This window comes from Aspergillus lucknowensis (assembly GCF_044049455.1).
Source record: "Aspergillus lucknowensis strain CBS 449.75 chromosome Unknown BJX67scaffold_2, whole genome shotgun sequence".
NCBI classification, from domain to species: Eukaryota; Fungi; Ascomycota; class Eurotiomycetes; order Eurotiales; family Aspergillaceae; genus Aspergillus; species Aspergillus lucknowensis.
Genome location: NW_027263546.1, coordinates 256,259 through 271,687, shown reverse-complemented (window position 1 = coordinate 271,687; position 15,429 = coordinate 256,259). Strand labels below are relative to the sequence as shown.

General features: G+C 50.8%; 6 protein-coding genes and 1 non-coding gene across 7 annotated transcripts; 5 read left to right on the top strand and 2 right to left on the bottom strand.

The window, feature by feature from the left end:
- The first annotated feature begins 350 nt into the window (after positions 1-350).
- On the top strand, positions 351-493 carry BJX67DRAFT_t20. The gene has a single exon. It is a non-coding gene; the product is annotated as a tRNA-Leu (tRNA).
- BJX67DRAFT_340829 (uncharacterized protein) lies at positions 351-2,782 on the top strand. The gene is made up of 2 exons (XM_071027825.1): positions 351-389; positions 447-2,782. Exon 2 carries the CDS (start codon positions 791-793, stop codon positions 2,138-2,140), a length of 1,350 nt encoding a protein of 449 aa, XP_070890839.1. The 5' UTR covers positions 351-389; positions 447-790; the 3' UTR covers positions 2,141-2,782.
- Positions 2,783-2,920: 138 nt separating this feature from the next.
- Positions 2,921-4,338, top strand: BJX67DRAFT_376715 (uncharacterized protein; the record flags this gene model as incomplete). The annotated part of the gene is made up of 4 exons (XM_071031936.1): positions 2,921-3,001; positions 3,082-3,429; positions 3,490-3,670; positions 3,755-4,338. The coding sequence occupies 4 exons, from the start codon at positions 2,921-2,923 to the stop codon at positions 4,336-4,338; spliced, it is 1,194 nt and encodes a 397-aa protein (XP_070890838.1).
- Positions 4,339-5,784: 1,446 nt separating this feature from the next.
- BJX67DRAFT_90196 (CeGAL family transcription factor) lies at positions 5,785-7,626 on the bottom strand. Its single transcript, XM_071035605.1, has 3 exons — positions 7,572-7,626; positions 7,267-7,519; positions 5,785-7,188 (listed from the first exon to the last, which is right to left on the bottom strand). The coding sequence occupies exons 2-3, from the start codon at positions 7,320-7,322 to the stop codon at positions 5,874-5,876; spliced, it is 1,371 nt and encodes a 456-aa protein (XP_070890837.1). The 5' UTR covers positions 7,323-7,519; positions 7,572-7,626; the 3' UTR covers positions 5,785-5,873.
- Positions 7,627-8,546: 920 nt separating this feature from the next.
- Positions 8,547-11,120, bottom strand: BJX67DRAFT_340823 (coatomer subunit delta). Its single transcript, XM_071027824.1, has 4 exons — positions 11,013-11,120; positions 10,510-10,953; positions 10,263-10,459; positions 8,547-10,202 (listed from the first exon to the last, which is right to left on the bottom strand). Exons 1-4 carry the CDS (start codon positions 11,013-11,015, stop codon positions 9,296-9,298), a joined length of 1,551 nt encoding a protein of 516 aa, XP_070890836.1. The 5' UTR covers positions 11,016-11,120; the 3' UTR covers positions 8,547-9,295.
- Positions 11,121-11,313: 193 nt separating this feature from the next.
- BJX67DRAFT_89142 (uncharacterized protein) lies at positions 11,314-14,154 on the top strand. The gene is made up of 2 exons (XM_071035594.1): positions 11,314-12,527; positions 12,582-14,154. The coding sequence occupies exons 1-2, from the start codon at positions 11,436-11,438 to the stop codon at positions 13,878-13,880; spliced, it is 2,391 nt and encodes a 796-aa protein (XP_070890835.1). The 5' UTR covers positions 11,314-11,435; the 3' UTR covers positions 13,881-14,154.
- Positions 14,018-15,419, top strand: BJX67DRAFT_89755 (uncharacterized protein). Its single transcript, XM_071035602.1, has 2 exons — positions 14,018-14,061; positions 14,115-15,419. Exon 2 carries the CDS (start codon positions 14,429-14,431, stop codon positions 15,380-15,382), a length of 954 nt encoding a protein of 317 aa, XP_070890834.1. The 5' UTR covers positions 14,018-14,061; positions 14,115-14,428; the 3' UTR covers positions 15,383-15,419.
- Positions 15,420-15,429: the final 10 nt, after the last annotated feature.

Here is a 15,429-nt window from a genome sequence, read left to right as displayed (position 1 = left end):
GAACCAACGAACGAGGGATTGACGGACTCACAAGAAGTTTTGTCTCAACTTCTCAGTGAATTTGAAAATTGCACGATATCATAGCCTCCAGCAAAGGCACGCCCTGTATATGGAGGTACAGACATCCTCTTCGTCAATCCGAAACCCTCACTGGCCCTGGAGTGGCCTCTTTGCATTCCCTTCTCGAGTCTCTGTGGCCCGTCACTCGGGGGCGAGACGATCGTCCTCAGGTCAGTCAATGACAAGGTGTCTGGAGCTTTGTCTGGCGTTTCTTGATTTTCTGGGATCAAAGAGGGAATTTGTGCGTATTAAAATAAGGTTGGAAAAAAATACCATCCTCTGTCTTTAAAGGCAAGGTGGCCGAGTGGTCTAAGGCGCACGGTTCAGGCCCCACTGAGCTGTCGACAACGCGTGCTGTTTGTATTGGCGTATATTTGGCGCGTTTTGTTTCCGTGTCATTAATTTGGCGTGGGTTCGAATCCCACCCTTGTCATATTCTCTCTTTTGCTTTTTGCCCCCTTTTTCCCTTCCCCCTTGGCGTGGACCGGGTCCAATCGACAAGCTGTCAATCTCCTCCTCTTGGCCCCAGACCCCAACAAAGGAAGCCAGGATCAGCTTAATTCAATTTAGCCAACGAAGGCCTGCTCCAGTTCAGCTCCAGATCCCTGTTCACCATCTTTCTCTTCTCCCCTGTTCGAGCTGAAGGGAAGAAACCCGCCTCCAACATTCCAGCATCACCATCACTTGAGCTTCCAGAACAATCCCCTCTTTTACCCGCACCTCTTTTCAAATGGCTTCTATCAGCGCTATATCTTCAGCTCCGCCAGGGAATCGTCTGATCGCCTACATCCGATCCTTGGCTAAAGCCAAAAAAGGATTGCCATATGGGCTGCCCATTTGCGTGGCTCCTGCTCACACCGTCACCAGCACGGACGCTCTCCTGCGCCTGGCATCGCTTGTCGGCCCATATATCACCATTCTGCAGGTCCATGCGGATATAATCGATGACTGGTCAGAGGAAACTATCCGCCAGTTGGCTTCTCTGGCCAAAAAATATGCATTCTTGATTTGGGAAAGTGGCCGAATCTTGAACGCAACCATCGGCGTTATTGGCCGACAAAAGGCGGAGTCAAGAGAAGTGAGGAACGCCATGATTGATCTAATCCGCAAGAAATACACCAAGGGAGTGGTGAAGCCCGCATCGTGGGCCAATGTTTCCACCGCCTGGGCCTCTGGTGCGGCGGTCAATAATCAAGCAGCGGATATTCTGATCCCGACACTGAAGGCCGCTGCTCGGGAGGCTGTCGCAGACGCTGTCCGGACCATCAGAACAGAAATCACCGCGGATAATACGCTCGACCGCCCGCCATTAATAAGAGGGCAAAGTGCCGATTCACTCGCAGAACATCTGGCGTCTGAAAACGCGTTGGAGGATAGCAACGGCCTGGAGGTTCCTCCCCGGAAAGCCTCCACCATCTCCCTGACCCAGACGATATCCCAGCACACCGAGGACTCTAGCGATGCGTTGAATGAACCAGAATCATACGAACTTCATGATATCTGGGAATATGGAGATGCACCGGTCCCGGAAATTGACACTGATCTCCCACCTCCTCCCCTTCTTGCCCGCGGTCTTGTTCTGTGTCTGCCGTCCCCCACAGACACGTCTTTCAGCGCCGAATACAGGAAGAGCACGATGGCCGCCGCATACGCTAATCACGACTTCGTTCTGGGCTTCTTATGCGGCGAGCCATGGCAGCTGGCGTCGCAGCATGACGACGATTTCTCTGACCTGGATGTCTTAACGCAAACATTAAGATCGAACGAGCAGCAGCTCCTCGCCCCTCTCGCAGACGAAGATGAAACACCACCAGAGTGTCTGGCTTTGTTCTCGATGATCTCGCAGACGTTTACCCTGGCAGACAACCAACAACCGGACGAACCTGCGTCCCCTGAAACACCAGCTCCGCCCCTGGACTCCCTGAACCCCTTGGCGTCAAGATTACATTCGATTGTTAGGCGAGCTCTGATATCTCGTGATGCTTTCGCTAGTCAACAGAAAGACGCAGCACAATCGATGTCGAATACAGGTCGTCGCCGGCCTAATATCCTTCATGTCCCTATCGTACAGCTACCGTGATACACTTGACAAATCATCGTTTCATATTTTAGCATCACCGCAGCTATGTTCCAACCACCTCATAATCTTGCCTCGTGTTGCCAATGGCCAGGCTACCAGGATATATATAAGTATTTCAAGAGGCCAAGATTTACCGCCGGCGGGGATTTCGGTCTCTTAATTTAGGAATTGTTTTGCGAAAAATCTTAATAGATGGTCTTGCCTTTGCATCGATCCGTCAATCATGAAAGTTGCCGGTACTCATACTTGTAAAGAGGAGTTGAAGAGCATGAGACGCGAGACCTCCCCCGGAAGCTGGGTCTTGTCATTGGGGCTCGACTCTGTCATCATCTTCCTCATTGCTAAGTAGTCGGAAAACCCCCTTTAGTCTTGAGCGGATATTCTACTTAGGGCTGGTTGGGCGGAGGGTGCGCAGAGCAAACGACATCCGCCGGAATCCCGCGGACGGTCTCCGTAAGAACCAGTGCCTCTTAGAATGTGTAAACTTCAGAGGATGAATGGAATGAACAAAGGCTGTGAATTTTAGTATCTGAGGCCTCTTATCCACGGTCTCAACAAGGCAAAAGCTAGAAAGAGTCTTCTCGAGCTTAAATACCTATGCCACCTGGCCACCTCCACAGCATGTGGTAGGCTGTGACGCAAATTTGTTGTCATTTGTGCAGGTGCAATGCGTGTCAGTAAACCTTATAAAGAGGCAGACACCCGCCCCAACATGAAGGTCCTTTGTCTTGCTCCTCCAACTTTCTACTTATCTTACCCCTCCAGTTTCTCTCAGACAAAATGGTTTCTCACCATGGCAGTGGTGAATCGCAGTCGAATTCTACATCTTCATTCTCTGATGCTTCTATTCTCGAACCTATCGTGAGCTGGAAAAGCGTATCGAAAGCCCGTTTGCGTGTGGCGGGGCTATCAGCATCACTGACACTCCCAACGAGAACCAGAGAAAGGGCTCTCTTCCTGTTAATGTTTTCTGGGCCACCGCGGCTTCCACTGCGCGAATGCTAGTCCTGCCACTCAATAACGTTTCTCCTGAATCCAGTCCGACGGCCCTTCAGCAGCACGTTAGTGACTGCGAGCCAGCAACATTTGGTAGAGGACAGCAAGATGTCTTTGATGTTGACTACCGCAGAGCAGGCAAAATGGAGCCCAGGACGTTTGCCACCAGCTTCAACCTCGCCGGTTTCGGGATTGTCGAGAACATTGAACGTATCCTTCTTCCAAACGTGAGCACAGCGATGGAGAATAGTTTGGGTTTTCGGAAGCTCAGAGTTGAGTCGTACAAGTTGAATGTATGATCTTAGGAGAGTATTTCGACGGCATGCAATGCTAATACTATCTTTTGTTCACAGGTCTACTCTGGGCCTTCCGGGTTGTTTACTCCACGATCTGAAGATCAGATTGGCTCTCTGGTTGTCTGTCTGCCCTCCAAGTTCGCAGGCGGCAAGTTCACCGTCCAACACGCCGGACAGAGCGTCGAATACGATTGGAGCCCTCTGAGCGACTCCACCATCAAATGGGCAGCATTCTATAGTGATTGCGAGCAAGAAATTGACACGGTTACTGAGGGTGAATGAATCACTCTGACCTGCAACTTATACGTGACCGAGCCAATAGGAGTCATCGCTCCACCAAACAGTATTTTCCAACCCAAATCATTGCCGCTATACAACTTCCTGAGGTCTCTTATATGCCAGTCTGGATTCATGGGGGAGGGCGGAACAGTTGGAATCTATTGCTCCCATGCCTATCCCCACAGCTCTGAGATTGCTAGGGCCTTGCTTCCCAGAGGTCTAAAGGGCTCTGACTTAGTGGTATACTCGGTATTCAAATCCCTTGGGATTGAAGTTCAAGTGCGCCCCGTCTTGAGGGAAAGTTCAGACGCGTATGGGGCCACACGAGTGGGAGAATCACTCTGGGAATACAGCATCACCCACAGCCAAGTCGAGGACGATAATCTCTCTGATATGCAACAAGTTATCGACGAAGAGTTTCCGTCTGACTACGTCGAGGACTTTACTTGGATCTCTTCCCCCGGTCACGAAGAGATGGCTTTCAGTTACGTCGCATCCGGAAATATGGCGTCTATCGATACCTTCTATTCGCGTGCTGCCATTCTGGCGGTGATCCCACCGTTCGAGGAGCGGAAGGGTCTACCGCATTCAGCTGAAGCCCAGGTGATAGTTGAAGGACGCGATTAGGATGTTTCTAGGTTTACGATAGTGAGAAGAGTTACTGTGCTCGACTTTCAATACTGGAATATTCAGAGTCCTCTGGCTCCCTCTCTGTTATACGCTAGCCGCATCTTAGGCTTGTTGTTGAGAAAATTCTATTATTTTCATGGGAAGTAGTCGCAATGCCTGGAGAAGCAGATGCCTGTAAGTTCGTCAACAGTTTTGTGACGAGTAAGGTCATTCAAAGAGACGGGACAGAGACAGGATGCGTGGTGCACAAGCCTGTGGAGTATAGACATTATTTGGTCCTATTGCTTTGCCCTCCAGTTCAGTGGTTCCACATCAACCTGCACCGGTTAGTCTGTAATTCACAACATCATCGTTCGGTTATCTCACCAGTCCATACGCATCCAGACGGATGAAGCCCCAGTCCCCGCTATCGGTTGCTATCCCAAATATTGTCTTGACCCGGCCAGCCTTTCGACGGACATCCCGAGTAAGCGCTTGAATAACTAATGAGAGGAGAGAATAGCGAAAAATTGGGTATGTAATTAACTTACCCATGTGTGAAATAGCTCCGGTATCCCCCAGACTGTATATCACCCGCCCTCTTTGCGTCGCCTACCACCAGGTTTGTTTGTCTCCGCTTACCTCGGCTTTCCATGCATACCAGAGCGTGTAATTCGTTCGTCTACGCACGGCCTGAGTGCCCTCGCTCGTGGACCATACGGAGCGGAAATGGACGGTTTGTAGCCTTCCTCTAGCATGGAACTAGGACATCATCATCTGGGCTGCTATTGAGCAATTTCATTTTGACAATAGCAAGCGATAGCGATATCAGGAGTATTGCGTTCCCCCGGGCTCTGCTTGGAAGAGCATCAGCATTGCTAGTTGGCTTGAAGGCCGTACCGTATGTAGTCTTGGAGTAGAGAGTTAACGGATGCAGAATGTTCGTGTACGTAGCGTAGTCATCAGTCCGGCAGGGCGTGCCATAGTTATGCTGCTGCTGATGGGATCACTGCTCGCTGTGTTGCTGCAGGATTGCAAGAGCTGGCTGTTGGTGTTGATGCCGATAGAGTGTACTGAGAACTTCGGATTAGACTTTTCCTTCAGCTCTGCTGGGACCGGAAATCTTTTCTGTCCATGTTTAGAGTAGGATATCGGGCTTGACGGTGGTTCCCCTGTCCCTCTATATGGTATTTCTCCAAAGCGGCCTCTGGATTATCTGTTATACGGAATTCATAGCTCTACTCGGAAGATCATAGTGGTGGGTGGCAGAATACCTAGTCTTCGTTACAACTTCCTGGAAAATGAAACTATGATGCTGAAGTGGATGCATGGCCTCAACAACCTGAACTCATAGGTCTCAGGGTCGGTTGCTCTGCTTGGCGTTGACTGGGAAGCTTCTTGCCTACGCATAGACACGTCTCGAAAAGCAAATATGGTTTCCATTCTTGTACAACTAGAGAAACTAACGAGAGAATATAAGCTGTCATGATGATCTCGCAGCTCCATTAAGCTAGGAATACCGAATCAAAAAGCAAGAGGAACATCCGCAAGGGTCAGTTTGAATAGGAGCCATATGAATCGACGTCGTTCTGGTAGTCGTCGTTATCTGCCGTTCGGTCATGGTAGTTACTTGTAAAACTGTCCGGTTCATCGACTGTGGTTGGCCAAGGGCTAAGATATAGATTATTTAGGGTTTCCTGCTGCGTGAGCCCGGCTGGGGTGTCGATAGGAACCATGCATCCCGGGGGCGACTCGCCGAGGAAAGGTGTGTCAGTAGGATTATTTGGCTGAGCCGGTCCCGATTGCGAGGGCTGGGATGTAGGATCTGGGGTCGCGGTCGATTTGCGGTCCACCTTTTCCCCGGGGTCCCTGTTTTGGACCGTCGTATCCGCAGGCAAGCCAGCGGAATGTCGCGAAATAAGAGGCTCATACTTTTGCCAGGCCTTGCCTGCAGATTCATCGCCATCTTTAGACAACTCCAAAAGCCATGCCAACGCTCGAAAGGCACTTTGTTTGATCATATTAGCCCTACCGCGCCCAACATGCCGGCAGCTGTACTGCATTTCAATGCCCAATACCGCCGTCGCTTGCACAAGAAAATGGAGCACGCACCACCAAGGGGACTCCTTGCGTAGAGCGGCTGGGTCCTGTGCCCCGTCGGTCAGTAGCCTTATCACGTGGATTGCAGAATCTACGCATTCGGTTGCCAAATCTCTCGGGGTCTGGGACGGTTCCCGAGCCCGTTCGTCTCCCTGTCGAAGAACTGGCAAGTCCAGGGATGGTCGCGTCATGGCAACCATGGTACTGTAATAATGTACCGAAAGGCTACGCCTTTGCCATGCCAAGGGTCCGTCTGCTTTTAGGGTAGCGGAGATGTCGAGTTCCTTGGGCAGGTCCGTGCTCCAAGTGTCGAGCTCGTTCACCAAGTCAACCATGATACGCCTCTGGATTGACGGCGGCTGTTGCATTCCAGCAGGGCTGTAGAGATTTGACATCATTTTCCGAGCTCTCGAAATGAGTCTAGCGAGTTCAACGAAATAGAGAGGGCTGGGATTTGAGCCCACATTATTTGGCTTTGCAACTTTGTAACTGCTGTTCTGATTCTCCGGTATGGGTACTTGCGAACACTCTGCAGTTGGGAAATGACGCCCATCGAACGGGGCAGGCATGGGCACTGTGCCGACGTCATGCGCTGTGAGGCAAGGCCTTCCGGTCATCACGCTAAGGCGGTGTTCCAAAGTACATAAAGACCACCAAATATGGTATCTCGTCTCTTTGGAAAGCCCCGAGAGACAAGGTCCAATAATTTCCAGATGGATGCCAAGGCTTATGGCTTCGCGGACAGCGTCACTACATAATCTCCATGCCCTGAAGCAATCAGCGAGGAAGTTCGAGCACTCTAGATACAGCGTACAGATATTACACGCCTAGGGCTGTTACACTCACCGATTCAAGTGCCCAGTCGCCAGCAAGTAGAAGGAGGCGAGCCCATGAATTTGCATCTGCTGTATATCTGGGTGATGAAGCGTCCTGTTCTCTAAGCCATATAGGCTGGCTCGACCAAAATATACATCATGGGCGTCTCGCTTTTCCTTGTTTGTAACAAGAGCATAGTACCTTGCGCCAATCGCAAGAACCAGATTGAGCACGACGAGCCATTTAGTTGGCAGTTGTTGAGCCGGATTTCGGTAATAGCCCTCTGTCTGCTTCAGAAAGGACGGAATATTGATGATAGGGAAGGACGGGTGTACCCGGTCAATGTATTTCCTGCTCAGACGTTGGACAGCCTCAAGTGGCGGCCGGAAGTCAACATTCTGTGTTTCAAAAGCCGGCAAGTCGGGAGAGTCAAGATGATAGCTGTTCTCAGATATAGACCCTCCAGCCAACTCTTGCAACCAAACGACCTCTGAGCTATCGCCAAAAAATCCTGTAGCTCGTTGCAGTCCGCCTCTATTTAGATCCTCGGTAGCGCCTGGAGAAGTAGTCCCATCAACATTAGGCCTTCTCCTTTTGGTTGGGCGCCCCTCTTCACTAGGGGCATCGGCCTGGCATAGTGTAAGTGTAGATCAACACTTCTGGAGAGGAAGAGTACCGACCGCAAGGAGACGGCATGCTTGTAGCTCTGCTTGGCTTATTTTATTGCGAGAACACAGAAAGTCCAAGGTCCTCGCATCGCGTCGAGCATTGGCCTCAGAATCGGCTTGCTGTCTGCGTGGATTGCATTAGCTTGAGCAAAGGCACATCGTCGGGAACCCAGGAAAATAGCGAACCTCTTCAATTTCTCCCTCCTACCCGGGGAATAGGAGCAACTTAGCTTATATTCGGTGCAGTAGTCGCAGCCGCCCTGCTCGCCGGTACACTTTTGTTTCCTCACTCTGCACGGCTCACAGGCGCGTCCGACATGTTGGCGGGTAGCCCTCGCTCGGTGCTGCGGAATTTCGTCGTCTTGAGCCCTCGGAATAGGAATTCTATTTTGGTGGGCCATCGGGTTGTTGTCGGCGAAAGCATGCTGCTGTGGTCCCCAAAGCACGACGTTCATGACGTTCATGCCGCTGGCACTATCAATGCTATGTGAAATAATAAACTCAATAGTGTTGGGATAATCGATATTGTGATGAGGGAGTTTGGAATGAGATATAGACACTATTCTGTCTCGGGCAAGTGTTTATAGAGACAGGAGCAGGGAATGCGGAAGATGGAAAGGAAGCAGATGAAGACGAAGAGGAGGAGGATGATGAGGCAGGAGCGATGGGAGAATGCCCCGGGGGCGTCGCACTTGCCCTGAAGAGTACGCAGCGCCCCTCCGGCGCCCCTCCCAGTGAGGTCAAGAGGCATGTCTGATCGGATATCTGGATTTCGGGTCGGGTTTGCCATGCACCGGGTGGAGGTCCTAAGTTTTCTCGAGTCTAAGCAGATTGCAAGCTGATTCCTCAACGTTCGATCCGAAACCATAACCGCCAGTCTGATGACTGCAACTGAGTGCCCGGGTTGCTAGTCATCCCTCCGAGCACTTCCACGTGCGGTATATAAGGTATTCTCTCCATCAACGAAAGTTAATATTGTCATTCTGATTCGTCGGACTGACCGTGTGAAGGCAAAGCAGCTTTTTCAAGAACCGTGTGTGTCAAGAACCTTGCTTCCTCATGAAGCATTTGCTTTCACCCCTCGAAGTGATGGCAAGGTGGGTGGTAAGGGACTTGAAAGTCTTTAGCACTACTCTACCTATGGATCTCAATCAGCTGTTCTCCGTCATAGGCAGTAACCATAACTGGAGGTCCAGACCCCAGCAGAACAAATCGCAAGTTGAGGGAGAGGCTAAGTCAAGAGAAGGATAAAAGTTTGGAAACTGGGCTGAAACGTGTACCATTTTGATCGAAGTCTTGTTAAACAGAATAGAATGCAGCTTGTAGTAGCCGAGTACAAAGAAAAGGGCGGTCCGAGCGTCATTAGTACTTGATGCACCAAAAGAAAGAATTTACTCAATAGAAAAACCTTCCGCGATGCTCCTGACGTCTTTCGAGAACCCCGTACTTTCTCCTTCTTCTAATAGAGAGACATCTGTAACGTCAACCTCGACGAACGGATTTGACTTGGAGAATCGCACAGTCATAGGGAAGAAATCGTTGTCGTCGTCCCCGGTAGACTCGAACTCGAAGCTCCCCGAGGCGTTATCCTCGCCCACGCTCCCAATGTTCCAATCTAGACTGTCTCCCGAAACTTCATAAACCGCGTCGAAGCTAGATACCGCTGGCTCTGCCGTGCCATACGGGATCGTCACGACGACATCCCGAAGACTGTCCGACCCAGTGAGTTCATACTCAACGGTCACTGTAGTCGAGTCAGAACCCTTATTGACCCAGACAGTAAACGTGATTGGGAGAAGACCCGCATTGTCGGATCCCGATCCTGCAACCCGCCAGCGGAGTACGCCAATTGAATTGTTAGCAGGGAATCTCTTTGAGGTGTCCTTCAGTTGTATGATGGAAGAGTTGCTGAACACAGCTTTGTCGACGTTTGGATGAGTGCGGAATTGCGCGCCGTGAGTGGGATTCGCAAGGAGATCAAGTTTGAGCTTGGTGAATGCGGGGTCAGTGATACGAAGCTGAAGGTCACCCTTGACTTCGAAAGATTTGAGGGCACCATCACGAGTCAGGGAAGCGGAAATTGTCTCCGCAATGGTGATATGAATAGGCTCTCGGTCCGCAGAGAGAGAAGCGCGAGCGGAAGACACTTTTTCGGCAGCCGGTGTTGACGCCTGCGGCGTTACCAAAGGGCTCGCCTCTTCCGCCTCTGGGCCTAGGTCGCCGCGAACCTTTTCGTATATGTCTGTAGTCTTCGATTTCTTACCCAGCTGCATACCTTTTCCACGAGTGGGTAACGATCTGGCGATATCGGCGTGGTTAGATACAATTGTATTGATTAGGGGGATAGCCCGGACATACTTCGCGAACGTTTTCTTCTTCTCTGCTTCGTAACTGTCGTACGTGTCTGGTACGGCAGGGCGCGAGGGCGGGGTATACACAGGGTACGAAGGGGCTCGGGGAGCGACGCTACGGGCATTGCGAGCGGCTTCTTTCCGTTGCATCTCCAGCTGTTTGGCCTTTCTCTTCCGTTCCTCGCTCGCTTCGAGTTCTTTGTTCTGGGACTAATCAGCAACCCACCGGCACATAAGCAGAGATCGGTATGTACCCGTTCTATAATTTCCTGGATTCTTTCTTCATGACTCTCCATCTCCAGGAACGTCTTGATCTGAGAGAGCGACAGGTTCTCCCTATACCCGAGGGTCACCAATTCGTCATAAGCGCTAAGCAATTCGAAAGCGTTGCGCAGGATTTCTCGTTCATCCAGACTCTTGCAGATGCTAGTAGTTACTTGCGCGAAAAGGTGAAGACTGTCGATGTCTTGTAGAATGTTCGATTGGCGATTTGTTATCAGAACGATGTATAACTCGTCGAGAGGTTGGTACACGAAGCGCACATTGTCTTGCTCGACAGTCGTATGCTGAGTACCGGAATCCGCAAGTTTCGGAAATGATGCGAGTAAGGCTTCAATTCTGGAGCGGGCTATTTCTCGGAACTGGCGCGAGAGCACTGCTTTGCCCCCGCGGGTACATATTGATGCTGCGAGGATGACCTGGATTGTGCGGGCTGGTAAGCATGGTGTGATGAATCGAAATGAGGAATTGAACATACCATGGTCGGAGGCCTGGAAGATAAGGCCTGGGCGAGGAATTACCGCTGGAATAGTACAGGTGACGAGAGTGCTGCGTTGGGTGAGGGAGCCAGATGTGTCGATGTTCTTCCACCGGAGGCGGAGGTAAGTTGAGCCTTGAGCATTGCTGTTCTCTTCGGCCCCTGTTGGTCCGTGCATCGCGCTATCCCCTCGCTTACAGCGAGACCACAACTTTCAAAGCAGAGCGACTCGCCTCCTTTTGGATCAGGCCATCCGTCGCCCTTCCTCAGCTTGAAGAAAATTCATTTAATTTCGTCGGAAATCCTGCTACTGCTCGCGCCGGCATCTTGAGTAGAGGGTCTACTCTCTGCAAGGCCCTGACGCCGGTTGGGCTGAAACGCCACCTCCGAACTTTTTGACGCGCTTGACTCTCCCTCCATGCCATGTCAACCACATCGTCCTTCCCGTTCTCCACCATGGAAGTCCCTCTAATGGATGACTCTATGGAGATGGCGTCTCCCTACCATGGCCATGCCGATGATTTCGAAATCGATATTGATGTAATGGAGGATCAGGATTCCAACCCAGACAGGGACATGGCGGTCGTAGATGAATACGTGGACACGTCCAACGGCGGAATTTACGAACACGATGGATTACCCGACGAGGAGATGGTTGATGACATGGCCGAGCCGTCCATGATAGATGCCGATGAGTATCCCGGTACAAACCGAAACATCGAAATGCAGGATACAGAAGGAAAGAGCTACGAGGCAGAAATGTTAGAGGATGAATATGACGAGGATATCGATGCTCCTGTTCCGGAACATGAACAAGAGGTATCGACCTCCTCGGAGGCCCCAGGCGGCCAGGAAACCTCGAGAGCGAGCCCGACACCAAATGACCAAGACGTTTGTAAAAATAGCGAAAGCACTCCCCTTGAGCACCAGCGTGGAGAAGAACCAGATTACCCGGACAAAACCCGGCTCGATGCGCTACCGGTCCCCGACCAGGCCGCCGACCCCCCGAAACAACCTTTCGAGCAGCCGGAATCAGCGCGCTTACAGTCTGGATTTACCGAAGAGGGCATTGGTAATCCTAATGAGCCAAAGCAAGCAGATCCAGAAGTGGTGCGTGACAATATCCCTCAAGAAGGCGCTGAGAAGTGGCAAAAACACGGGAATGGGGAAGAAAACCTAGAGTCGGCCCAGCTGTCTTCCGATGAACTGAAGAGAGCGGACGTGCAATCACATGATGAAAAACAACCATCGGGATCCGGCGAACAGGAAGCCGAAAAAGAGCACGTCGATCCAGCTCTACATCCTGTAAAGGTTTACTATCAAGACAATGAGATCTCCCTGTTCCCTCCAAGGGAGGGAGATTCTACCGAGACGTTCTTCCTCGAAGATGAGGGTCTTGCCTACTGCTCTTTTGAAAAGCTGTTCGAATCCTGCCGTGGGGTTCTTCAGGATCACGTTACGGAAAATGAGGTGTTAGTTGTGGATATTGAGCCACTGAATATTCAACTAATTGAGGTTAGTGAGCCAACCCCTCTTCCAGATTTCAACTTGCTGACGGAAATATTTTAGGATTCTCTTCAGACGAGCAAGGTTACCTTGAAACAGATTATAGATGTGTATCTGCAGCTTTGCCACAACGATGGTATTGGTAGCTCAGATGCCCTATATCTTACACTTAGCACCAAACTAACTGTGTCCGCGGAATTATCCAATCTGTTTCTAGCTGCCAGCGAAGGAAAGGGATTGTCTGGTATCCAACCCTGGGAAGTTTACCCTGAAGCCGAAGATTCTTCGGCGAAATTTGACGAATCCGCTCAGGAGACATATCCAGAAGAGCCCCAGGATGCCTTGGATAACGGAGATGAGCGAACCCGCGAATTTGAGCCTACTTCCCCTGACCAGGATGCGCCTAACCTTGAAAGCACTGAGCCGGGGTCTCAAAGTGTTGAGGAGGTTGAGGCCAATGACGCCGACACAAATCCAATTGAAACGGAATCGCAAATCCCTGCCCCTGTTGAACATGAGTCCTCTAACAGCGATCCCAATGACCTTGAGGAGCAGGAAACGGACTCTACCAGCACAGCTGAGCCGTCAGCTTCCATCGATACGCCAGGACAGCTACTAGGAACAAAAGACGGCGCAACTGGTTCCCATGATGATGAGGAGAAGGAGGACAGTGAGGATGAGTATGAAGATCCCGAGGAAGTTGAGCCTGATGTGGCGGTTCGTCAGGAGGAGGAATCGTACGTAGACGATAGCAAACTCATCAATGGCGATGATGAAGTGGGAGAAGATACCGGAGAGTTCACTGAGGGGCATCCTGAGGAATATCATGACCTGCACTCGGAATTCCTCGAGCCTCAAACCCCGGAGGAGGCTGCAGCGGAGGATGCTTCCCAGAACCACGAGGACACCGTCGCAGAAAATTTGAAAATCGAGGATACGACCAAGGAGTCAGAACCTTTGTTGGATGGAAACTCTGCAACTTCACAGTCTCACCAAACCCCGCACTTTCTAGATCACTCACTAGGCACGGCAGAAGACCTTTTGAAGAGCCCTGACAATGACTTAAAAGACCTTGACCAGGTGGCTCGAGCTTGGGATGCAAGCGAGCTAGAGGAGCCTGACGAAACCGCGGAGCAAACATCCGCTTTTCGCACCAACACCGACGAAGCGGCCGACTTGCCTTTTAACGATGAGGAGGAATACTTTGATCTAGGAATCGCGGAGGACCTCGATGATTTTGACGAAGGCAATGTTATTGCGCCCCCAAATCATGTGTCTGCCAAACGTGCTCGTGAGCCTGAGGACGAGCTTGACAAGCCAGAAAGTACAACCCCAGAAGTCAAGCGTACGCGATCTTCTTGAAGTTTCCTCTGGTCGACTTCCTACAACCTCGTCCCCGCATACTTTCATATAAACCATTCGCCACTTCGACGGCGATGTCAAACGATACCTAACAACTCCAGCGCTCTAGCTTATGCTGGCCCTGAAGCTCAAGGTTTTTTGAGTGGCGAACCCAGTGAAAACCTCTTACACAAACCGTGAAGTCATTTCCATCGAACTAGGTACGTATTCATTAACTAACCCCCATAATGCTAGGGGGCGTACTTTCTAGGTACATCTCCGCTTCCCGGCCCGGACGTCCCAATTGCGGTCTATAACTTCAGGTTTGTGCTCTCGACAATCTTAGTGTGTTAAGCGTTTCCATCCAGTTTCCTTGAAGTTCTACCTCATATCCCCTTCGAGCCCCTTCTTTCATCCTTTACTTTGGCGTTCAGTGATTCCTCAGGACATGGTTTGGCGTTCTGGTGGTGTGTGCAGAGGACTTCAGACCAGTCATTCCTCGACAGATGGGTATTCATCATTTGTTTTGACGTGGATTTTCCAGAAAAACATCTGTTTGGGCCTTATTCATGTCGCGATGCATTCGAGTCAGTTGCCGTCTTTCGACCCAACAGACTCAAAAAGGCGCGCGAGGACCATTAACGATTTACACAATATTGCTATTGAGCTGCGATAAGTATGGCGTCGAGGGGAACAGCTACTGGGCGCTCAAGCCGAGATTGATTTTGTTAGTGTATTATATGCCGGTTGATAGATTCATCATTATTCTATGCGAAGCCTTAGCATTCGGGTCACTACGAAGACTGCCTCGACCAAGTAATGGCAGACTGTTCCCGCAGAGTCGGGAGAAAGCAGTTTCCCAAGTAGATCTCTTGCAAGTACAGTCAACGCAAACAAACATCGTACCAAGCGACTTTGGAGGTTGGGTCGTGGATGGGGTGCAGCAAACAACAGCAAAGACAACAGAAGAAGACCCAACAAGCAAGAATAAAGGAACAGGGAATAGGAGAAGAAAAAATGGCAGGGGAAGTCTTTGGGAACACAGGGTTCTGGTCTTTCAAGAGAATCGTGGGTCACAACACTCGAAGCAGCTGGCTCAGCTTGGTCCCAAAATTCACGTGTACGATCTTGAGAATTCCGACAGAAGAAGCACATCTCAAAAATTGAGCTTCGTCGTCGCTCTGCTGCGGAGACTCAAGCAAGACATTGGGCGTCTCCTCGGTTCTGACTCTTCTGAGTTTGAGGTTGAAACGCCGATCACCAAACTTGGCCTTTCCAAGGGGCCGAGAAGCCAAGGGCAGGAACCTCGCCTGAGACAACACTGCGAGGCTTCTCCGTGGCCCTTGTACTCTCGGAGGGGAGATATGTATAGATCTCCAGTTGAGCGTGTTCTGCGAAGGGTGGAAGCCATGCGGGTTGTGATAAGCAAAAGATTGTCATCAAACCAGCTGCTAATAATCTTGTTGGCTCCTTTTTGTCTTCTGGCTTGCCTTGGTATCGAAAATCCCAAACAGCCTTATTAGTGGTGCGACCCTCCAGAGATGCCAGATGACCTTTTTGAAACCTGCCT